The sequence below is a fragment of the Petromyzon marinus genome, chromosome 83 (genome assembly GCF_048934315.1).
Source record: "Petromyzon marinus isolate PM22_M1 ecotype Great Lakes invasive population chromosome 83, UKy_Petmar_22M1.pri1.0, whole genome shotgun sequence".
NCBI classification, from domain to species: Eukaryota; Metazoa; Chordata; class Hyperoartia; order Petromyzontiformes; family Petromyzontidae; genus Petromyzon; species Petromyzon marinus.
The window spans coordinates 3954993-3980449 of record NC_133748.1 but is presented as its reverse complement, the minus strand read 5'-3'; the positions used below and the strand labels follow the sequence as shown (position 1 = coordinate 3980449).

General features: G+C 43.7%; 1 protein-coding gene across 1 annotated transcript; it reads left to right on the top strand.

Moving 5' to 3' along the window:
• Positions 1-20064, top strand: LOC116937840 (uncharacterized). The gene is made up of 12 exons (XM_076057557.1): positions 1-692; positions 2306-2437; positions 4819-4886; positions 5022-5289; positions 8058-8125; positions 8249-8525; positions 9265-9540; positions 13870-13895; positions 14030-14312; positions 14671-14946; positions 17905-18083; positions 19146-20064. Exons 1-12 carry the CDS (start codon positions 632-634, stop codon positions 19308-19310), a joined length of 2079 nt encoding a protein of 692 aa, XP_075913672.1. The 5' UTR covers positions 1-631; the 3' UTR covers positions 19311-20064.
• The last annotated feature ends 5393 nt before the right edge of the window (positions 20065-25457 follow it).

Sequence of the window (25457 nt, the reverse complement as noted above, 5' to 3'; positions counted from 1 at the left end):
ACTGCAGTCACGAAAGCTTTAAATCAAAAATCAATTGTATTGTTCTATTCTCTGTACTATTCTCCCACATCTATGCTCCTCACTTTCACCAACCTGTTCTGTGTGAAGTATTGCCAAACAACCTCAAAAAGGGGAAAAAGGTTACTATATTTTATGGATTTTCTTCAGGTATATATTGTATAATATGAAAGTAGCCTCTCAAATTGGTCAAATCACAGTCGTCTGCGTTCCGATGAGGGTTGTGAAATGAAAACTGGTAACTGTTTAACAAAAATAATTACCGGATATTTGGCCTACTCTTCCACGAAGATCAAATATATTTTAAGGGGTTAGCACACCATTTTAGTATGCTAATGACAGCCCCCTCTAATGCGTATTTGACCGACTCTGCCACACTGCCCACGTCTTGGAAGAGGTCTACCACCTCTCAGTGGTAACTCCAAGGGTGGCAGCATAAGACACCAGCCTATCAGTTTTCCTCTAAGATTTTGTATTTTTAAGGGCAAAAAAAAAATGCCTAACATGATCCATTGTAAAGTCGAGGGGTTGGTGGTTTAATGTGTTGCTTCTCATTGCAGATGAGGAAGTGGCTCACACGTGCTCGGTGGCCCAAGACACGGTGTGTCAGTGCATGGAGGGGCTTAAGAGAGACCCTGGCGCAGGGATTTGTCTGCGTGAAGAGCCCCACACAGGTGAGCGAATCAGCCACTCGAGCCGGTGCCATCAGTTGTGCAGTATAGACGTTGATTTGTCAGCTGACAGTCGAAGCAACAACAGCCTGGTAACTGAAACAGCAGACGCTCATGTGGCGTCATCAACCCCTCTCCTCACCACCCCGACGTCTCATGACGTCACCGCCTCTGCTCTCCAACTCACCCCGATCTTATTTTTAATGGCTAAGTGGTAGTGCGTCGTTGCAGAACCCAGGGTTCGAATCCAGCAACCACATTAATTAATATTATGGGTATATTATCCATAAATACTACGTGACATCTGCTTCACACTGAACATTAGAGATCCCGTGATAGTGTTCCTACAAGAGTGTGCCACGTGTGTTGGCTTCCAAATTATTCAGAATTTGAAGTACACGGTAAACCCTCTCTCTAGCCGCGAGGGTTACGTTCTTGAAAATGATGACGATTGCAGAATTCACTAATGCAAAAACAGCGTTCCAATTGGAAAAATGGGGTGACCTTCATGGTACGAGTGGACATAGGGGGGATATGGCAAATGTTTAATAACAATTATGACAATAAAGTGGTCGCCCCGGTGGTGCCTAGCCTGGTATACAGAAGGTCGTGGGTTCGATCCCAACCCAGACACCTGCTGTATATTTGGAGTTTGCATGTTCGCCTCGTGGTCACGTGGATTTTTCTCAGGGTCCTCCGGTTTTTCCCTCCACATTTAGAAAATGCATTTAGAGGATTTGGCTGGAATAAATTTCCACTTGATAAGCCACTTCGTTGAGTGATCATTTGTGGCCAGGTCATTTCTGAAAAAAAGATCTATATTAAGTTAAGTTGGCCTTACCGGGGAAAAAAATAGTTATAAACAACTGTGTTTTTTTTTAACTACCTTTGATGATGATGGTGATTTTACGACGATTGAGGTGTGATGATGTTGAGGAGCTCAGGGGCATGACTCTCAGGAGACACAGGTGTTTGATAATAATCATTTTGGATAGCACGAAGCCACAACACTTTCCCGCATTCGTTTTGATACAGCTCACAGTCGACTCGTTTATACTGGAATGTATAAAGGAGTGGACTGTATGTACGTATAAAGTAGACGTGCACAATAGCGAGTTCCGAGCGGGATCACTGCAAGACGTGAGGACTAAGCGGGCAGCCGAGCAGACGTGCCTAATATTTGGAGACTGTTTCAAATATAAAAGTCTGTACACCCCTCCCTGGTGTTGGTGGTTTGGCACTGCGTTACTCGAAAATACTGGAGTCCAGTGGGTCACGAATAAGGAATTAGTATACATTTAGTAACTCGCGAAACTCACGAATCCAGAACTTGTCAATAATGAGGTTTTACTGTACCCACAAATTACTTAAGTGCATGAAGCCACACAGCAGCATCGTTCCCTAATGAGAACCTATTGCAAACAATGTCTATAAAACACTGCACCTTCCTTTGCGATAGCCTTACACTATAAGAATGGTGCGAATACTAAATGTGATAATCTTTTTTACCTGAAATGGGTTATTAACTTAAAACGTAATAGGTTACCATATCTGACAAGTGCAGAATACACTGCGAATGTTCCCGTTTTGACAGCTTGTTGTTTCTCATCCTATAGAAAACTACACTGCAGTTACAGCAGCTATCGTATTGGGATGTGTCCTTGCACTGGTACTGTCTGCATTTATTTTCTCTCGATTTATGAGAAAATGGAAATGGCCGTCTTTGAAAAAAATATTGGAGCTTTGTGGTAAGTATAGTGTCCCATGATTAGTTCTAAAAAGGGATTAATCTATCAAAATGTATTCATATGCTACCATGGTGCACCACTTGAGATTTTCTAGGTGCATGCTCAAATTAATGGAATTCAGAGAGACTAACTCTTACATATTCTGATCATTGTTTATTGTCATTTCTCACCATACATCTTGTCACACAAGAGTAAGGTGTTTCCTATCGTTGGTTGTGAAAACTCACTATACAGTACCCCATTTACTTTACTGTTTAATCAGGCAGAGAGGTAATCTCGAGACCAGAACTTGAGGCATCTTCTTCTTTGGTTCTTTCGGTAAAGTCACGTAGAATGATAATAAAATAATAAATTGATAAAATAAAATACGTGACTTTACCGAAAGAACCAAAGAAGATGAATCATTGCAGTCACGAAAGCTTTAAATCGAAGTTGAGGCATCTTGCATAAGCTTCATTGTTGTATATTTGTTGTATATTTGCAGCCACTGCAACATCAATCTCAGTGATGCCTTGAATGACTCCAAACTCTGAGTATTTATGCGTGGATATTCATCATCAGGAGTTTAGTCAAGTACATGAACCTCACATGATACTTCACCAATGGACTACCAGAATTTTCAACAACTTCAAACGATTCACAAAAAACGCAGACAACTCTTGATCACAACCTCTAGTTCATCGCATCTCACCTTGAGGGAAATGTTTATCACCCCAATAGACAAGGGCATGGCTACCAAACAGCCTCATGGATATTGTTGAACAAGAGAAAGTCTAAACAGTGAGATATGATGCACAATTTTCTGCAGAATCTGATACAAACTGAGACTCCAATAATGATTAATAATAATAATTTAGGGGAAAGAGCACTTCAAATATTTGAGACTGGTACGACTCTAATCAGGCCTAGAATATTAGATGTGTACAATCTGACGGTTTCCAACATAAAACTTTTAAATAAAAATGTTACTAACTTGCAAAACCATATATTAAACATGTTATTCTCTATCATTCTGCCACTACCTATGGCAGATATTTATTGGACACACAATGTCTGTGCCCCCAATATATATTTATTTTCAAATTTCACGTGATATGTGGTCTCTAATCGGTGAACAAAGGCCCCCCAACCACCGCCCGCCACCACAAACTACTTCACCGGCTCCAGCCGGCGAGGTCGGTCGGTAGCTTTCTTTGTCGCCGCTGGGCCTGCTTTGTCTTGACTGCTACCACCGCTTTAGACACCCCTTGCTCGCTAGTCTCCAAAGCTGTTGGCTCTGCAAAGTTGGTCTCCTCTCGCGGGACGTTCCATAGGGTAATCTCCTCGTCGTCAGACATCGTGGGTAGATATCTTCGGCGGCTTGGGCTCGACATTAAATAATTATACCTCCTTCTTGTTGAAACGACAATAAGGACGAACTACTAGGCGCGTCTTGATTATAAAACAATCACAATACTAGGTCTGGGCTTTGTGCTTGGTCTTGAAGCTCATGCCTTCCGTCGTACGTCCCCTCAAGTTGTGCTCTGCCTTTTAATATATTTCGAGCCATCTTTCTCGAATGTTCCATCATTGTTTTTTCCCTTGCCAATCCTGTTCCTTCTCCTCTAATGGATTCCAGCCGTCTCCTCTGGGTTCTACTCTGGTTGATGCCTATTCTAGTTCAAACCATTTCCTACAATCATTTCAAAAGCCTGCTTCCCGACCAATCACTGTGCAGGCCTCTTTCTGCCAATCGGAGATCTTGGCCTACTTTTGAATAACCATTAGGTTGCACATTGGCTTGGGGTGAGTGTTTGTTATTTTCAGTCATTACATTGGAAGAAATGTTCAGCTGTGGCAGGTGTAGAGAGAAACCAGACGTTACCACAAGGGATGATCATGTAGAGCACTGCTAAGGAGTGGAGTGGAAACAGCAATCAGAGGGATGAGAAACATCAAGGCAAGCGGAGATCAATTTGTGGTGGAGACACAGAAAAAGCCTTAGACATTGGGACCTTGATGATGACATTTCTATACTTGTTCTTAACCTCTCAGCCCTGAACGGTGTAGCAGCCTTCAGCACTGTGTGGACAGCACTCATCTACACTTCTATGTAGTCTTGTTCCCTGCTGTCTACTTCTGATTCAACACTCACTTTATATAAAACTTCTCGTTCTGCAAATCTGCAGCTGAATATTTTAAATATTTGTGCAATCTTTGAATATGTTCGTCATCGAAATGGCCTATTTAACTCTAACCTTTCCAAGTCCACATGCTCTGTTATTGTTACTGGGTTCCAATAATTGAATAGTGCTTTGCTCTGGCAAAACAAGAAAATAATACACCATATTAACCTGCATTCGAATCAGTGATAAATTAAATTTATTGTATTTATGTTACAGGCTCTACCAACACAAAGAACAATTATTTAAGTGAACCACTTGTTGCTGTTGTGTCAAATGGAGTTCAGGTAAACATGACGCAGAAAGTTTATACATTGACTCTACCCTTAATTTTTCAGTGTTTAGGCTTACTCACAAGTACACTGTGGGCCGCATCCCTCATTTCTAGAAATCGTCTACACCCCTTGTGTTCTCCACTACAGATAATGAAACTCATCCAAGAGAACAAAGATAATCTCAAGGCCTGGATTGGAGTGGATCCCTCACTCCTCCTGGAACGTCTCAAGGACTATGATTGGATTCCATGCCATGTTTACCAATCAGCCAAGAACGAGCATGGAGAGGAGTGTGTGGAGCTCATAGTGGACTACTTCATCCAAAAAGGAGAGCCGGGGTGTGAAAGGCTGTGGGACGGCCTCTACTCTGTGAGGATGCACTATGTGCAGCTGTGGAGGTGGCTTCAGAAGCAGGGTATGATCCACATCAATTATAACAAGAGCTGTATACTGTCAGCGTCCTGACAGTGCGTGGCTTTTGTTCAAAGCAACAACGAATCAAAATCATGCATAATGAAGGGTCTTATGCTGCTCCCTACCATGTATTTATTTTTCTGAAGTAATTTGCATGACGTATTAAGTTGCACGACAAAAACATGTTGCAAGGCGCAGATTGTACAACCGAACAATCAAATTAAAGTTTAACTTAGAAGTCATACCTACGTTGTGCATTAAATTGTGGTGAATTTGAAAGCAAAGTCCCATCAGCCTTGCCTGATAAAAGTGGTTGTTTCCCCTTAGCTTTCTTGCCAGGAAGTCATATATATATAGGTCTTGGGAGTCCTTCAATAATTTGAAGAATTAGTTCACTCAAAGACCTTGTCTGATAACTTTCTGGCCCTTAAAAGGGCTACTTTTACTTTATTTACCTCTACTGATCCATATCTGCATTCGATTTAACTGATTCCATTTTACCCATATGATGGTATTAGTTGTGTTTATGGTGATATGAAAACATTCAAAAAGTTTACCACGAAAAAGCTACCATATCCCACCCACTACTTTTCCATGTCAAGGGAGATGGGTGACATCTAGAGTGGTTATTTCTTAAATTGATGGCTACATGAGCTATGCTTTACAGGTGTGGGACTGCTGGTGTAGTATGAACTATACTTCAAGGCAGATGAGAGTCTCAAAAGACAATAGCACCTAGTCTTGAGCAACACTGCTCCCCCTCACATCCGCTGGGAAGTTGCAACTAGCAAGCTACTGGAGAAGATCAACGCCAACCTAAGCTTGTGGCTACATGGAAATTTCCGACATCCACCTGCCATAGATCTTACATCATGACACCCACTGTGGTTGAAATAGCCATGCCAGGGCTGCTTGACGGGCACTGACTGGAGGGAGGAATGTCGGGCAAAATGAGCACGAAACCAGTTCTTAATCGTAGTTCCGACTGTCAGTCTGTCCAACTGGCTTAAATTTACTGCACCATCAGTAGGCCTTGCTCAACAGGCTCTGGATAGGGCGAGGTTTCTTTGCAGCTCACCTCCACCGTTGGGTTTATTATGACAATCCCTTTTGCAGCTGTGACACTATACAAACAATATTGGTCTTCTTTGGTTCTTTCGGTAAAGTCACGTAGAATGAGAATAAAATAATAAATTGATAAAATAAAATAACACAATAATATTCTCACGACGTTTCGGCTTAAAAGCCGTGATCTGAACGTGGCTCTTTCACTCCAGCGCTGTCCTACCAGACAGTCTCGTCCCTTCAACTGATGAAGGCCGCTTGTGTTGTGGCCGAAACGTCGTGAGAATATTATTGTGTTATTTTATTTTATCAATTTATTATTTTATTCTCATTCTACATGACTTTACCGAAAGAACCAAAGAAGATGAATCATTGCAGTCACGAAAGCTTTAAATCGAAACAATATTGGGTATAGTAGAGGACTCTAGATTTGAAGCTTTCGTGACTGCAAGGATTCATACTCTTTGGTTTTATTCGGTAAAGTCACGTAGGTAAAACAAATTAAAATAAAAGAAAACAATTAAAACACGACGTTTCGGAGGCAACACAAGCTTCCGTCTTCAGGTGGAGTAGTCAACAGCAGAAAATCTGTGTGAGTACACAGAAATGAGATGATCGGGTGTATATATAGGTCAAGGAAGGGGCGGAGCCAGAGAGGCAAGTTAGTGGATGAGTGGGTGCCACATAATGCCTGGTACAATACCCTTTTAGTATGCTGCAGGGGGGGGGTTTGTGAAGAACTAAACCCTTTTATTATGCTGCGGGGGATCGTCTCATTTCTGTGTACTCGACACAGATTTTCTCCTGTTGACTACTCCACCTGAAGATGAAAGCTTGTGTTGCCTCCGAAACGTCGTGTTTTAATTGTTTTCTTTTATTTTTATTTGTTTTACCTTCGTGACTTTACCGAATAAAACCAAAGAGTATAGTAGAGGACTGTCCACTAACTATAGTCCAGTGGTCTATGATAAATAGGTGTTACCACATGACTCATCGATTATGCACTCGCTTAATTATAACGTGGGACCCTAGGTATTCTTTGGAACCCATGTCAAATGGAAAAGTAGTGGCTACCTCCCAGTGCCATTGTGCAACCACCACAACGTCACCAAACATTTTCAGTATGAAAATAAATTATTGACATTTGAGCTCAGATGTTTGAGAAGGACGCGAGGAATGTATTGGCAAGATAGCATAGGCAATGCAGACGTGTGGAAGAGAATATGGCGGGTAAGTGTTTTCCAATCCTTAGGCAAAATGATTGTACTGAGTGGGACGTGTACAGGATGGGGGAGGGCCAATTGCCAACAGAGGCATGGGGGTGGTGTGCACGAGCCCTGTGACCAAGGAGGACGAGTGCGGTCAGATGGTCCACGACTGTCAGAGAAGTCCTTGGAGATTGCATCGCTACTGCACAGCAGCTGCAGAATCTGTCAAGGCAAAACGCGTTGACAATATTTAGTCGCAACAGCGGCTGCAGCCATGATGACATGATGATTATGACCGCGATCTTTCAACGTCAAATTAATGTTCATGTCTGTCGAATCTTTTTACCTCACAACGTTTTCAAGTTATGTCTCCCTTATTTTTAAGGGGTTCCAATAATCGCTTGGTATTTTTCTATGAAGCCATTATAAATTATGCAACCATATCAACTGCCATTTGAATGAGTAGTAAGGTAATTTTATTTTATTTATTTCACAGGTGCTACCAAAACAAGGAGACATGATTTAAGTGAACCACCGGTTGCTGATGTGGCAAATGGAGTTCAGGTAAACTCGATTGCACATTGACTCCACCCTCCATTATTCAGTGTGTAGGCTTACTCAAGTACGCTGTGGGCTCTATTACTCATATACATAAATAATCTACACACACTGTGTTCCTCACTACAGGAGAGTGAGACGATGAAACTCATCCGAGAGAACAAAGAGGATCTCAAGGCCTGGATCGGAGTGGATACCTCACACTTCCTGGAGCATCTCAACGGCTATAATTATATTCCACACCACGTTTACAAAGCAGCCAAGAACAATCATGGAGAGGAGTGTGTGGAGCTAATACTGAACCACTTCATCAGCCAAGGAGAGCTGGGTTGTCTGAACCTGTGGAAAGCCCTCTACTCTGTGAGAAAGCACTATTTTCAGATGTGGAGGTGGCTTCAGAAACACGGTATGACCCACACTAATTATAACAAGAGCTATGTACTGTCGGTGTCCTGAGAGTGTATAGCTTTTACATCATGGGACCTCTTTTGCCAGTACCAAAATATGAGAATAGGTTTTCCCCTTTTTTCTGGTAGCAAAACAGCTGTTAAGATGTTAAAACACCCAACTGAAACCTTTTACAAGGAACCATTTCTACATTAACCACAATACCTGTGGTAAGAATGCAAATAAGAAACGTACTCTGATTATATATGCATTGGCTTTGAAACTTTTGGTGTCCTCTGGTCTAACTCCGTTTTGAGACTAGGTTCAAAAGAAAGCTGTCTCTGGTGTGGACCCATCAGTTTCAAAGACAATGCATACTGTACAGCATATAATCAGAGTACGTTTCTTCTTTGCATTCTGACCACAAGTATTGTGGTTAATTAGGAAATGATTCCTTGTGAAAGGTTTCAGTTTGGTGTTTTAACATCTTAACACCTGTTTTGCTGCCATAAAAAAGGGGAAAACCTATTCTCACGTGTAGCTTTTGTTTGAAGTAATAAGGAATACAATCATGCATACGTATAGATTCTGTGCTGCTTCCAAATGTTTGTTTCTCTCAAGTAATTCGCATTACGTTTCATGTCAGACAACAAGATTATTTCACACGATGTATGGCGTGTGACTGAACAACTTCATGTTAAATTGCATCTGTATCAGAAGATAATTGTAGCATTTGATCGAAGCTTTGTTGGTCACAGGTGAGGCAGTGCATTCCATTAAAGAGAAGAAGTCGGACCTGCAACTGTGGATCAGTAGAGATACCCAGCATCTCCTACAGCATCTGAAAAGTCAAGGACTAATCCCTAATGAGCTCTTCGCTGAAGCCAATGACATGAATGATGGCAAGAAGTGTGCAGAGCTACTGCTCAACTACTTCATCCAGAGAGGCAATGATGACTGCTTAAATCTGCTGATTTCTCTGCAAGCTGTACAGGATGAGTATCTTGAAGTCAAACAGTGGCTGGACTCCCTTGGTGAGTAATAATTTAATTTAAAATGGCATCGAACGATTGAATGCAAACAAGTGTAAATGTGAACATTGGGTGGCCAAGTGGTTAGCACACTCAGTTTGCACGGAGCTGACAGTCTTAACCTTGTCACAGCAGCCCTGTAATCTTAACACGTAGGTATTTGTAACAAACATTATGATTCATAATTTATTTCTGGGCTAGGCTACGTAATAATCTCACCAAATTTGTCTCGTTAAGACCCTCCACCACCTGACAGCCAAACACTTGTCACATGTATTGCCGATTAATCCGCTAATTATATTATTGACTCAACTCACTGGTAAGTTGATGAACAAATCCTCGATTGTAAACATCAATTCGCGGCAATGTCATTTGAATCAGTAAACATCATCAGTACATTCATAATATATTTTTTAATCCATAATAAAAAAATTTGGGTTAGATTGCATAAATATTTAAATCATCAATACAATATCCAGGAAACCAAAATAACCATGTCACCTGACCCGACTTCTTTACAAGGTGTCATAATGTTACAGGCACAACCAATCAGTTTGAAATGTGCTGTTAACCATTACACATTAATGTATTCTATTGTCATAATTTAGCTGGACCAATACCATTACACGTATTATTCAGTACAACTTCTAATCCCAGGAGCCTGGGCATGTTTTCATTATTTCGTTTAATAACAGAGGAGGGCCAGAAAGTTGACTTTGACAACCTGGCAGTGTTATGTAAAATTTAGATTTAAAGCTTTCGTGACTGCAGGGATTCATATTATCGGTTCTTTCGGTAAAGTCACGTAGAAGGGAAACAATAAAATAATAAAAATATAAAACAATAAAATTCTCACGACGTTCCGACTGCAACACAAGCAATCATCATCAGGTGTGAAAACCACAGCAAGAAAATTTGAAAAAAGTGGCGGTTATTTTTAACGTTAGCACCACGGAGAGCGATTTGACAGTTTGTTCAGATGGACGAGTCCATCTATGTTCGGAAAAGAGGAGGGGGGGAGACGAAAATAATGGATGCAGTCTGAAAGCCACCATAAGCGTGAACAATCAATTAAGACCCAAAATGGTTTATCAAATCTTTCCAATGATTACATAAAATCCGTGATCTAGTTCCATCTGTAAAAGATGTGATTCCGGACATACAGTACCCTGGCGTCTACAAACTAAGTTGCCTCTGTGGTAGTAGTTACATTGGAGAAATCAAACGACATATCTCGGACCGCATTCGTGAACACAAAGCAGACCTAAAACACGGTAGGACCAACACCTCGGCCGTGTAAGATCACTGTTATAATTCAGTAGGCTCACATGACATTGACTTCGCGAAGACAGAGGTTCTTTGCAAGCCATCTGACTACCATGAGAGATTCGTTCATGAGGCTATCCACATATACAAACACAGAGACAATTTCAACCGAGAAGATGGATTCTGGCTTAGCAATCATTGGAAGGATTTGATAAACCATTTCGGGTCTTAATTGATTGTTCACGCTTATGGTGGCTTTCGGACCGCATCCATCATTTTCGTCTCCCCCCTCCTCTTTTCCGAACATAGATGGATTCGTCCATCTGAACAAACTGTCAAATCTCTCTCCGTGGTGCTAACGTTAAAAATAACCGCAACTTTTTTCAAATTTTCTTGCTGTGGTTTTCACATCTGATGATGATTGCTTGTGTTGCAGTCGAAACATCGTGATAATTTTATTGCTTTATATATTTTTATTATTTTATTGTTTCCCTTCTACGTGACTTTACCGCAAGAACCAAGAATATAGTGTTATGTAAGATGTACTTTTATTGTCAAGGATTAACTGAGAAAAATATTGAGCTAGAACTTCTTATAATTTGAGCTTATAAGTTAAATGTAATTAGGAACATATATTATGACTACGTAATATACAACCAAATAGACATCATTAATCTTTCTGACAAACCAAACAAATGTTACATGAACAGCTAACAACATGATATAAAATATAACTACTCTACACTATTCTCAACCAAAACCAAAAACTACTCCGTTCCATCACAAACACTGAATTAATATATTTATTCAAACCAAAAACGGACAATATTGGAAACTCAATGACATCTACTATAACATTAGCAAATAACAATTACCAGCCACCAAACTCATCAGCAACACAATGGCAATTCACTCCAGTATCACACAATACAGTAAACAACATCATCAAACAGGCTAAACCCACTTTACCACATACCGACCCCTGACCCACGTGTCTTACTCTGCGGTTCTTCCAATACTCAACCGGGCAATCACGCACCTGATCAATCATTCACCGACTGGCAAAATTCCAAGCTCATTTAAAGAATCAAACATCACACCACTGTTAAAAACCAATCAGTAGACATGAATGATCCAAGCAACTACAGTATGAACTTGTATCTCACCTACCCTTCCTATAAACAATACTTGAAAAAAATGCCATGCAATAGCTCTCTAATTACATCACGACAAACAACCATCTACATCCCAACCAATTCGACTTCTGCATGAACTCCAGCACTGAAACAGCCCTAATACAGCAAAGAGACTACGTGCTATGGAACATGAATAACGCCACAATGCAATTCATCATCCTTGACCTGACAGCATACTGTTACGTAAAAGATAGAACCACGACACTCACATCCGAGACATGTCGTTTCGTTTCCCTAATGCAACTGCTGCCGCAACCACAACTCATCTTCTTTGGTTCTTTCGGTAAAGTCACGTAGAATGAGAATAAAATAATAAATTGATAAAATAAAATAATAAAACACAATAAAATTCTCACAACTCAGTTTGTAGACACCAGGGTATTGCATGTCAGGAATCACATTCTTTACAGATGGGATTAAATCACGAATTTGGTGTACTGTGTTGAAACGCACCTGGATCTTGTGTTTGTTTAAGATTTTGGAAATATTTTTGGTAACCCCTTGCTATGTATGGTAACGTGATGGTTTTGGTTGCATGGCCACTGTTGCAGTGGTTCTCTTGCATTGACGCTCTTGATTCGTGGAGGCCACTCTTCGATCTTACATTAACATCATGCTAATCTCTTACATTAACATAGCCACTTCTGTGCCCTCGTTGAGGGGGCCGCTCTCCTATCTTACAGTAATATGCTAATTTATCACATTAACATCACTAGCCCCGCCCACTTCTTTATGACCCTTGGGCTGCACCCACTTCAAACCTTTTTAAAACAATCTGCCTCAGCAGCAGACCATGCCTTCTCACCTGATGACGGACGCTTGTGTTGCGTCTGAAACATCGTGATTTATTTTATTTTATACCTACGTGACTTTACCGAAAGAACCAAAGAGTATGGATTCCTGCAGTCACGAAAGCTTCAAATCTAGATTGTTACAGGCTAGTTTATTCACGAGTAAATATGATGCATAATTTTACGATGTTAATCATTGGTCCAGTTAATTATAATATAATCAGAATACTTTAATTTGTCATGGTTCATATTTAGTATAAATCTAATTGGTTATTTCTGTGAGATCGTGACAATTATGTAATAAAGCTGGTCAAGTGACAGTGACTCCAACTTCCTGGATTGTTACCCTGCCTTTCTGGATATTGTCCTGACAATGTTTAATGTAGTAAAACAAACATCTTTCTGAATAGTAAATTTGGTTTTGAGGATTGTTCTTAAAGTCACTGGTGAGCTGAAACAATAATACGTGGCAGGTTGACACTTATGCACTTGACAATTAGTTTGGCTGCGTTGGGTGGTAAAATGTTTCTTAATGGCAGAGATTTGCTTACATTATCACATGGCCAAATCCAAAAATCTATTATGACCTAGAATAGTCTAATTTTAAAAACTCACCTGACCATGTTTGGAGTTGCCTCACTGCAGCTGTACATAACGTGCTCAGCCAACCTTCTATTTAGTTCCCTACTGATTACCTATGTTAACCACAAACTTAATATTATTCTTTCTAGAAATAAGATTCACATGCTCGTTGAGAATGTATTCTTTCAAACTCCAAATCCCTCTGCTTGTGGTGTAAGATGGGTAACATCATGAGTACGGCTACACAGGCTCTAGTTTGTGGGTTAAAAAACACTTTATGTAGTACTGAATATAACCTGCAAAGGCCAATGGCTCCCACAAACATTGAAAAGGGAGTGGTTACCACCCGGGGTCATGTTTCAGTGACCAGACCATGACGATGGTCACAAACATTATTTAGTTTGAAAAGTTTGTTAAAGTTGAAGCATAGATGTCAGACGTGCTAATATTTTCCTTTTGAATTATTGGTAACGTAATTTGTATTTGTCTTTCCACAGGCACTAACAAAAGAAATCGAGTTCAGGTAAACACAACGCAGGAAGTTTACACATTGACCCTACCCTTAATGTTTTCAGTTTGTAGGCTAACGTGTGAGTACGTTTCGAGATCCATCCCGTGTAACCAGAGATAGTCTAATTCCTGTATGCACCCTTACAGGGGGGCTATGAGAGTGAAACAATGAAAATCATCCGAGAGAACAAAGATAACCTCAAGTCATGGATGGGAGCGAATCCCTCACCCCTTCTAGAGCATCTCTACGATTTCACTTTGATTCCACCTCATGTTTATCAAGCAGCCAAGAACAAGCATGGGGAGGATTGTGTGGAACTCGTACTGGACCACTTCATTCAACAAGAGCTGGGCTGTGAGAGATTGTGGATAGCTCTGTACTCTTTGAGGAGGTACTACAAGCCGCTAAGGAGCTGGATAAAACAAAACGGTATGACCCACATTAATTATAACCATAGTTGCGTACCGTCAGTATATTGAATTTGCTTGGCTTTTGTTAAAACCGACAAGGAAGAACAACCACGCATATGCATGGATTCTATACAGATTTGCCACATTCATGTGGTTGTCCTCGCAAGTAATTAACATCATTTTGTGCCGAATAACTTGACATCACACAGTGCATGACTGAACACTCTAATGTTAAGTTATATAATAGTGAGTACCATTGTGAGCGTCTACCTACTTGGCACTTTCATTCTATTTGCAAATTGTGGAATCATGGAATAGAAAATGAAAACATCTAAATGAATAAATGTAAAACGTATTCAAAGATATGTTGGTCACAGGTGAATCAGTGCGGTCTGTTCAAGAGAAGAAGTCCAATCTCAAGCTGTGGATCAGTAAAAACCCCCGGCATCTCCTGCTTCAGCTGATGAGTCAACAACGAATTCCCAATGAGCTCTTCACTCAAGCCAAGGGCATAAATGATGGCGAGAAGTGTGCAGAGCTACTGCTCAACTACTTCATCGAGGAAGGCAATGACGACTGCCTCCAGCTGCTGTTTTCTCTCCAAGCCATACAGGACCAGTATCCTGAAGTCAAGCAGTGGCTGGGATCTCTTGGTAAAAAAAAAAAAAACTGCATTTTTAATCCTTTCCACATTTTTCATGTAAACAAATGGAAATATTAACACTGGGTGGCCAAATGATCCTCACACTCATGGAGGAGTCCGTTTACATGGAGTTGACAGTAGCCCTTCTAATCCAGCAGTGGCCAACTGGCATCTCCCAAGCCACGTGCGGCTCTTTAATGCACCACATGCGGCTCGACTGAAGGGGCATAACGTATGACATACTATCACATTAGCATAGCATAATTAATACAAGTTGTAATAATAAGTTGTACGATGTAATAATATATATATACTGTACACTTGGCCCTTTGCAGAACACACGGTTACTTTTTGGCTCTTGGTCTGTAACAAATTGGCCACCCCTGCTCTAATCGATTTTTAAGAGCCTTCATCATCAGCCATTATATATTCACTGCTGGATAAATGCATCCCAAGTCACTGCTAATCCTCAGTCCTGCGATACAATCCTTACAGCTCTAGAACCTGAGCTGATTGCATTGTTTCATCTCCACAGCACATATACTATGAGGTGCATTCCCTCTTTTGCCTGCCCCACCATTGCTAGTCTGCTCCACTGGACTCCTTGTAGTGGTGTCCTAACAAAGCCCACTTTGAATTGGCAGCTAAATTATGTCCTAAAGTACGTGTTCCTCTTTCTGTCACTCAATGTAATACTAAGCATCTCCTTCTCAATTTGTTTTAATGATTCCAACCACAAGGGGGCAGGAGGGGGGTGTGCAACTTCCATGACAGATGAGTGGTGCGTGGCGGGATAGGTGGCTGGGACAGACAACCATCGCGGCGGACGTGTAGGACTGTAACTTTATGTGGTATGTGTGTCAGATCCCTTTTCTTCGGGGAAGGAAGGGTGAAATAGGGGGGAAGGGGGCAATCAGTCTCATTTCAATCTCAGCCAAGCAAACTCAGGGTCTCTGGATTGGCATTCACGAAGGGGCCCCAGATCTGGGTGAACTCCCCTTTTCTATTCCTCAGTTTCAGACTCAGGTGTTCTAAAGCTGCTCGGGCGAATTGGGAGCCATGCCAGAGGGTGAATGAGGGGGCTCCATGATTCTTCCAAGAGCTCAGGATGATCTTTCTAGCCGAAATGTTAAATTCTTGGAGAATGGTGTGTTGGTGCCAGGTGCTGCCTTGGGGTTTAAGGCCCAGGAGGAAGGATTCAATGCCAATTAGTATTTCGGTGCCAGACATCATGTTGTACAGATCAGTTATTTTATCATAGAATTTACTGATGGAGGGACAGTCCCAGAAGGCATGAATGTATGTTTGGAGGGTGCCGGGGGGGCACCTGGGGCAGTCTGGAGATATGGTCTGGGAGAATTTAGCCCTCCGTTGGTTAGTGTGATATGTGCCATGAAGGAACTTCAATTGAATTGTCCTGAGAGGGAGGGATCTTATACCTTGCCAAGGGTTGTGCCAAAGTAGTTTCCAAGACTCTGATGGGATCAGGTGGACCAGCTCCCCCTCCCAAAGCACCCTGGTCTTTGGTTTCACTTCGGTAGGGCCCTGGAGTAGGAGCTAGTATGCCTCAGAGATTTTATAGTGGGCCATCTATTCAGTCAGCCATACCCATATTGGGGAGGACATCTTTCAGAGATCAACAACCCTTGCCTTGTCAAAACAGTCACTGATCTGGAGAAATTTTTTTAAGAAATCGCTATTAGGGAGGTCATGTCACTTTCTAATATTTTAGAGAGTGTCCACCCACCGAGTCAGACGAAAGGTCACCCACCCTCCTGATTCTCACTCTTTTCCAAGCCAGGTCAGCTGACACCCTTGCCCCCAATTCGGAGGGATGGATTATTCCACATAGGAGAGTCGCTGGAGGCCAAAGGTGATAGGGATCAGTCTTTTTCTCAGGATCCAGAGGGTTGTGTTGACCGAGGATAGTGGTTCAAAATCTGAGGGCTTATCCTTCGGGTGCGAGTGGACTATTACCTCAAGGCTCCAGGGGGATACTGAAAGCCTCTTAGCCCGGTCTGTTCTTGTTGAGCCAATGCTTGACCATAAGGATGCCTCACGATAAGTAGTACTTAGTGAAATCAGGTAGCCCCAGCCCACCGCATTTATTCTCCTGAGGTAAGGTATGGTTGTCGATCCTGGCCACCTTGTGGCCCAAGACAAAGGAGGATACGAGCGGAGCTTAGTGAATAACTTCTGAGGTATCTTTATCGGGATCATCTTGAGATGGTAGATGGCCTTTAGAAGGGTCATAATTTTAACCAAGTGGACCTGATTGGGAAGTGATAGCGGGATGTGTTCTCGGAGGAGCTGAAGGACATTCCTATCCATTTCCTGAGGTCTTGATTTGGACGGAGAGGAGAGGGGGAGGAGGCTTTAGCCTTGTTCCCTGGGATGCGCTCTGCCATTAGGCTCGAGAGGGAGTGAGTAGACTCAGGCTCCTTGTGGAGGAAAGAGGGAGGAGGAGGGGGGAGGGGGTGGAGGCACCAAGTAACTGCAGTTCGGAAGGGTCGGGGAGAGTTTGGGTGTAATAAAGCATGGCGCTGCAAGGCAGGCCCAAGCCTACGGGTAAAAGTAGGGTTCAATTGTCTCATTCTAGGACCCCCTTTAATGGGTCTGATGGTGAGAGTAAAAAAACAAATTAGTAAAAATAAAGAGGTGCTTCAAGACACTCACATGAAGTGGTTGGTGAGGTCACTAAAGGAAGCAGCTCACTCCGGCATGACGTCATCAGAAGTCTCCCCCCTTCTCAAATCTTACTTGCACACTTTCCAATTTTTGTTCCTTATTCTTCGTCAATGTCCATATTTCTCATCCGTGTTATAGCAGGTAACATACAGCGATTGAAACCGTTATTCAGGAATATGAGTATTGCTTTTCATGATTAAGTTTAGTTTCAAAAAGCACTCCCTCGTCCTTGTGTGCACCTCCAAGGCTTAACAGTGTGGACTATCACTTTTTACCACAGCATTTTTCCAGAGGCTTTGTAAGAAGACCTCTTTGTTTCTAACCATGTACAAGGAATCTGTTCTGCAAGAAAAAATCCAAACCAACACAAGTAAGCTGATCAAGGCACTGCACTCTGACCTGAGACCCCTGCTATACCAACTACAGAACCGAAATATACTCAGCAACATCAATGTGCGGGTACGTTCATTATCAGTGTGCTGGTGTGTCCATTATCTAGTGCACTCACTAAAGGTGGATCAGGACCAAATTGAAGAATCACAATTTTAAAAGTAGAGTGGGATGGTATGCAATCTGTCTGTAACATGGGGGTACAATTTCACTTGTTAAGATGATCCATGTATTTATCCTATGAGTCTAATTGGTTGCGAGTAATCAAGGGTGCCACGGTGGCGAGATGTTAACTTCCTTGCCTGCTATGCAGGAGATTGTGGGTTCGATCCCTACCCTGACGCCTGTATATTTGGAGTTTGCATATTCTCCCCTTGGTTATGTAGATTTTTCTCCGGGTCCTCCAGGTTTTCCCTCCACATTTAGAAAGTGCATTTTTAGTATTTGGCAGCTATACATTTCCACATGATAAGCCACTTCGTTGAGCTATCATTTGTGGCTAAGTCACATCTGACAAAGAGATATATAACTCAGTGGGCCTTGCATGGCAAAACAAAAACAAAGTTTAGTAACTTGCGTTTGTCCTTGGAATTTTTTTAGTAGAAAAATTAAATTACGTACTCAACCGCACAACAAGATGACCTCACACGGCGCATGATGAGTAATGTGATTTAAAATCACGCGTGATGACGTCATTAGAAAGGGATGGGGCGGTGCTCCCGCTTTGAACGCGAGGGCGCAGATGCCAAGGGGAATCCATTTGGCATTGGCTGTCCCAAATCTAGGGTGACTTTCATAAATTGGGCCAATTTACTCTAAGATGAGTCCCTAATAGCAATACAACTTTGTACTAAATTTGTGTTCACAATAGTTATCATGCCCCAACATAACGTACCGACGAACAGAGCTAGTTCGTTAAAGCTTTAAACCTTCAGTTATAAATGGTTAACAATATCACGGGATGCACAAGCATCAAACCAAATAAAACCTTCGTCATTAATTCTGCCTTTGAACTGAAACACACGCACAGAGAAGCCTGACAGTGGACCTAAGCAGTGTGTCTGACGAATTTCCAATGCCTGGAACATCACCCTGCTCTAAGCGACACGCGTTGTGGTTGTGTTGGTGCAGGCAGTGAAAGGAATGGAGCAGTTTCAATGCAGAGAGAAGGCGACTGAATACATGCTGGAGCTGGTTTGCATGAAAGGACGACAAAACATCAAGCAGTTCTGGATGGCGCTGTGGGATCTCAGGAGAACCTACCGACAACTGGAGGACATCTTTGAGCAATTCTAACTGGACAGCAGCGACGATTATCTGAACCGGTCCTGGGCCTCCCCTACATCGACTCATCCTCAAATGAGTACCTGGTGCAGTGTGTAAAAACATCGCCACTAGGGAAGCAAAGGTGGTCGGGCGTGGTGCTGGCCACCCACCCCCTTGTGTACCGTTCCGGCCTTCATAGGTGATCGCTAACAGCACTTGCCCCTACAGTCTGTTAATGCGATATGGGGGATCTTTGTCTTTGTTTTTTTTGTGTCTAAAGTCGATGTCTGTGTGTGAGTCCAAATGTGTGTGTGTAAGTCGATGTGTGTGTCTGTCTTTTTCGCCTGAGCAACGCCGGGTACTTCCCGCTAGTGCTATATAAAATCTCAACATTATTAGGATTTCCACGTGATTGCGGCATTGGATTTGTGTCGTAAGTAGAACTTACGTCTGTGTTGTGGGGCATCTACGATTTCAATCTTACCGAGTATTCATGGTGGGAGGAAGTGAACGTTTGGTATGGTTCACAACTGCTTATAAAACTATTTTGACCTGATGATTGTAACAGGGCATTGAGTCCTGTGAAAATTATCACAAAACGTCTCTATCCTCATCATATCGACCATGAATGCTAAACAATTCCAGATCTTTTGTGGGAGGTGTTGTATATATTCCATTTCCAAAATTTCATATTAAGAGTGATTTTGGCAATTCTTTACGTAATCGTTTTCTATTTTTCATATATCTGGATTTAGCGCGTTCTAAAATAAACGCAGTAATGGAGGCCTGTGAACTCCTCCTTTGAGACAACAAAGGCCAAAGGAGCACCCGCCGCTGCTTCGCCCTCACACAAAATAAACTCGGCATCTGAAGGTCAATTATCCACAAGCCTTGGCTTGGAAAAGTTGTAAAGTTGGATTGACCACCAGCTCATAGGAATATTTTCAAACATCATGGTATTAAACGTTAACTTGATGCTAGAATGTATATGATGATGGAGAACAGGTGTGCTGTATTAGTGACGAATTGGCATGTTCTGTTAACGTGACAACCCTTACTAGTTGGCTGTGTCGGGTGGTGGCGGGATTTTAACGACACATTTATATATTTACGCGATCTAACCCAAATAATCTCTATTATGGATGGTATTGGTCGCAAAATGCTACGTGTTAAAATTACTATTACACCAAAAAGTCTTGGATAAGCAGGTAAAACTTAATGATGATGCAAGGAGTGACCCAGGGAATTTCTGAGAGAGCAAGGGAGAACCCATGGCCAAACACCATAAACTTTCTGCCCACCAGAAGGCAAATACAGGGCAACGAGACAAGAATCTCCCTTGCCGTTTCACTCTCTAAATTCACAAACCCTGGTGCCTCGAAAGTTGAAACGTTCAAATGCTCACCATGCATATTCACATTTTTAAGCATCCTGGCATTAAGCATTAACTTTGACAATACAGCACATAGTCAGGAGGTTTTGAATACTCCTAGTTGCATGTTTTATTAATAACCACCTATCTATACATAAGTGCCATGAGACCTCGGTTAGGCATATAAGATTGATAACGAATTGTGGAAGTTTTGTATTTAAGTATTGAACCAAAGGATCATTCTAAAGATATACATAATACGAATTATATGAATTCTCCATGACAAGGATAATATGTATTCCAGGGGTATAACCAGAGCCTGCCCACCGTCCTTTGTCTTCCAGTGGCTGTCATTGCATGCTACAGCAGGAATTAATTTTAAGGATGAGCCCGCCTGAAGAGGCGGGGGGGGGGGAATGCCTTTTCACAATAAACAAGGCTACAAACACACACCACACTTAGGGGAGTGTTATAGGGGTTTTGACATCAGGTGCCAGGATGCCTGTGGAGCCAGCACAAAGGGGCTACTAGGCTGACCAGATCAATGCAAGGGGCGTGATAGGGGGAGGAGTTTTGGGCTTTGATGTGTCTTGGGGAAGAAGTTCCTTTTTAACACTATACGAGAATCATACAAGTCAGTCTTGCAACGGCAAACTCCAGGGGCACCGGTAACCAGCCAAGTGTCAAGGGTGTTGCAGAGGCAAAGGCTCTATGTCGCTGAGTGTTGAGTTCGGCGCTGACAGACTCTTGAGTATTGCTCAAATTTTCATTTTCCTTATGTTTTGAGTCACTTGCAGAATCAAGGACTTCCAGAAGTTAGATTGTACTAAGCTAAGAGTTGTGAGAAGCTAAGAGATGTGCAAAAGCATTTTTACAGAATACTGTGATCAGCTAAGACGTGTGAAAAGTTAGGTGGAGATTTGAGTTATGCAACAATATCGAGTGTGCATGAAATGTTGTCCAAGGTATAGGCTGAAAAAGTTATGTTGTCAAAGTGACTGATGTTCTTTGAGTCTGGAGAGTTTTGGAGAGTTAGCGTGGAGCAGGATACCTCCCGAGGGAGGTGGGGGAGGCACCAAGGGTTGTTGCGCGAAGCAGGCAGCTGCTGACAGGAAACGTGTTGAGAAACGTGGCCACAGAGCACTCCAACGGCAGATCGAGCCTGGCGTGCAGATAACCTGCAAACGTGCAGCGCAGCAGATTGATGATAATGGCCGACCACGAGCGTGCTGACTCGGGAGCCCCAAGCGCCCTCCGGAGTGGGTCGAGCAGAATGCAGAGACAACAGCGCGAAGCAGCGGCGAGCAACAGGGCCGCGAGGGCCCTACAGCTGTGGACCAAGCAGAAACATGAACTTGACACTCACCATTGTTAACTTACCTTGCACAGGTTGGGGGCCAAGAAGAACATCAGCCTGCATGCCTCACGCGCCATAACAAGGGAATTGTGTACGGTCGCGTTACCATGAGACAGCCTATTTTATTTTGATCACGTGATTTTGACATCCTATCATTGACGTTTTCTAACTATTTGATAAGCAATTGATGAGAACGCATTCTGTGCGAATATTGCCACTTTGAGGTGTTGCCTATTGTTCTGGTTTGGGGGCCGTCCATAAATGACGTCACGCACCTAAGGGGGAGAGGGGGGGTCAGACATTTGTAACGAGGGGGGGAGGGGGGTTTTGAGAAATGCGCAATTTTAAATATAGATTTGTTATAACAACACTAATTTTGAAACATTTTCATTATTAACTATTTGCTTATTTAAATTTACTAAGGTCACCTTAGTAAATTACCGAAGAGCCAGTAGCTATCACCTCTACAGATGTTTAAAGTTGCTTATGTAGTGGAGTACGAAGGTGCATTGTGGAAACAGCATGATTACATGATCACTCAGACAGTACGGGTCATCTTGGGTCAGCCTGTAGTGAAGGCGAATACAGTGCAGGTTATGTTAGGGCAATTAAGCTGGGGTAGCCGTGGACGACTGTGATTGGTTGGTGCTGTTGCCGGGGCTGGAGAGGCGTCTGGAAGTCTGGCGAGAAACAGGTGCGACGGTCACGCGGAGCGCCGTTGGGACGCGGGTTAATTAATTGGGGGTGTAATGAGAGCGGGTATAAGAGCGGGAGTCGGAGTCAACAGAGGGGAGTTGAGTTGAAGGGAGTTGAGCTTGGAGTTGGGTTGAATGGTGGAGAGCTTGGAGAGGGGTTGAAGAGCGGAGAGCTTGGAGATGGGTTGACGTTGGAGAGCTTAGGGAAGACAGAGTTTGGAGATGGAATTGTAAACAGAGTTTGGAGGCAGAGTTGGAGACGGAGTTTGGAAACAGAGTTGGAGACGGAGTTTGGAAACAGAGTGTGGAGGAGAGCTGAAGAAGAGAATAGCCAGCAGTGGAGTGAGCATAGCGATAGCGAAGCTGAAGAAGAGAAGTAGTTAGCAGTGGAGAGAGAGCATAGCGATAGCGGAACTGAAGACGCTGTGTGCGAAGACGCTGTGTGCGGAGTTGCTGAGTGCGGAGTCGCTGAATGCAGAGCAAGCGAAGTAATCGTGGGGAGCGGGGAGACAAAGGTGGCGAGCGAGTCGAGTGAAGCACAGCGAGCGAGCCGTGGCGACCTGAATATTGTGGAATGTGGAGGACATGCTGAGAGTTGTAAATAGAGCGGTGTTCGAAGAAAGACAAAAGTTGTCCGAGTGAAATCGAACACTACATTCGGTGTCAGAATGTCTACGAACCACGCCGACATGTGGAAGACGTCGGCCAAGAGAAGGGACGTGCTGACGGACTCGTCCGACGACAACGAGGTGAACGTGATTGCCGCATCGGGGCAAGTGTGTGCCGCTCATCCGGCGGGCAGAACGAGCGTTGCCGACGGGGCTAAGCCAACCCGCTGCCGTTCTCGCGCCGCCGGGAAATGTCGACGACGGAGCCGCACCTCCCGCGGCGCTGCAGGCGGGGCAGCAGGACGCACGGCACGCCGCTGCTTCGACCGCCATCGAGAGGGAGAGCGCCGGAGCTGGAGGAGAGAGAATGCCACCGCCGCTAATGCGGGTGACGGGGCGGGAAAATTGTGCGCATCGTGCTCGCGCGACCGCCATCGTGGCGGCCGTTTGGCACGCGGTTCCCTCCGAAACGCCGTTCCCGCCATTCTCAACGCCTGTGGAGGAAGATGTTCGGCCGTCTTGGTGGCATCCTGTCGCAAGAGGATGCCGTGCTTCGAGTTCCTCACAGCCTCTCAGGCGAGTCGTGACACAACGCACCCGGCCCTAAACACACACCTCACCCATCTTGCTTGCGCCGGGTTGTTGTTGTTGTTTTTGCCTGTGGGTCTTTGTTGCTTGCTGGGCTGCTGAACGGGGTTTCTGACTGTGTGAATGTAGGATGAACGCAATGTCTGTGCTCGTGTGTGTGGCTACGGCGAGTGTCCCGAGGCCCTTTAAATATCCTGTGGGTTGCCGTGTTAATGATTCGCGATTGTTATTGTATATGCTGTATGGAGCTTCGCTTGTGATTGGTTGTGTTCGACTGTGAGAAACTTTGATCGTTATTGTTGCCAAGATATAGACTGTAGCGGACTGTATATGCTAGAAACTTTAATCGTTATTGTTGCCAAGATATAGACTGTATCGGACTACGTATGCTGCATGTACTGTATTACCTCATTCAGCGATTCGTGGGATTGTGTATAGTTGTTTTGCTCTCTCAACTCGGTTGGTACAGCTGTGTGCTGCAATGCGAGTATCTGACATAATGGGTACCGATGCGTGATGTGAAGTGTATTGTGGTGACCGTTGGGTATTTGGGATCGTCGCAAATTGTGTGCGCTTGTTCGCCATTGGAGATGGTGACATGCTGCCATTGATTTGGTATTGTGCTGGCTGTCAAATCTTTTGGGGCGCAGATCCTGAACAGGATGGCCCAGTAAGTGTTGAGTGTCTAAAACGAGAGTGTGGTCCCGTCATGCTATGGATGATAGTTTTGACCTGACGGCCCGGAGGTTGAGGCCCTCCGAGGTGCGTCTGAAGCTATACGATGGAGCTATAGGCTCGCCCTGGAGGCCCGGAGTTCGAGACACTCCGAGGTGCGTTGAAACAGTGGGCTGGAGTTGTATCCCTTAGTTGTCAGGGTGCATGTTGTGCAGTGAGGTAACGATGTGTCCTCTCAACTCGGTTGGGGCAGCTAATTGGGGCAACGTGAGTCTTGGAGAAACATTGGTTTAAAATTCCCCCGCTACAGCCGATTCGTGCGACGAACGGCGGCGACGCAGAGAGGCGTCGGAGGGGTGTGAAATGCGTTGTCTGTTATGATTCCCAGAGGAGTATACTGGGATGGGAGTGCGGGGAGAACCGCGGAGATAAGCGGGTGCGCGGGGATTGCGGCATTGCCGTCCAAGCATGCGGCCGTCATTGCGTGTGCGCATGGGTAATTGTGTGATTGTGGGTTGATTCTAGAATGTGTATTTTGGTTCCTTCCGCCAGGCGGAATTGATCATCTCCACTTCCCTGGGCTGGGTGACTGTTGTGTCCGACGAGCCGAGGCGAGTGTTCGTCGAGTGATGCCTCAGGAGGGTTGGTTTCTCTCGTCACAGGATTCCTGCGCCTGCCGCCCTTGGGAGTCGCCGGTTGTGCTGGCTGGATGTGGACTTGAAGGGGGGAGTGGAGCGCGTGCTCGCCTCCCCTGGGGGCTCGGCCACGCGAACTCGTTGAAGACTGGCCGCTGGAACTTGCTCCCGATGAAGAACTTTCTATTGACTTTTACGCCTCGTACGGCTGTTGTACATATGTTTCTGTGATGCGTTGGTGTTGTTG

Coding starts and splice junctions, on each gene's coding strand:
- LOC116937840 (XM_076057557.1), top strand. CDS start 632: ATGGAGGGGCTTAAGAGAGACCCTGGCGCAGGGATTTGTCTGCGTGAA. Junction 8,126..8,248: donor ATGTGGCAAATGGAGTTCAG/GTAAACTCGATT, acceptor TCCTCACTACAG/GAGAGTGAGACGATGAAACT. Junction 13,896..14,029: donor ACAAAAGAAATCGAGTTCAG/GTAAACACAACG, acceptor GCACCCTTACAG/GGGGGCTATGAGAGTGAAAC.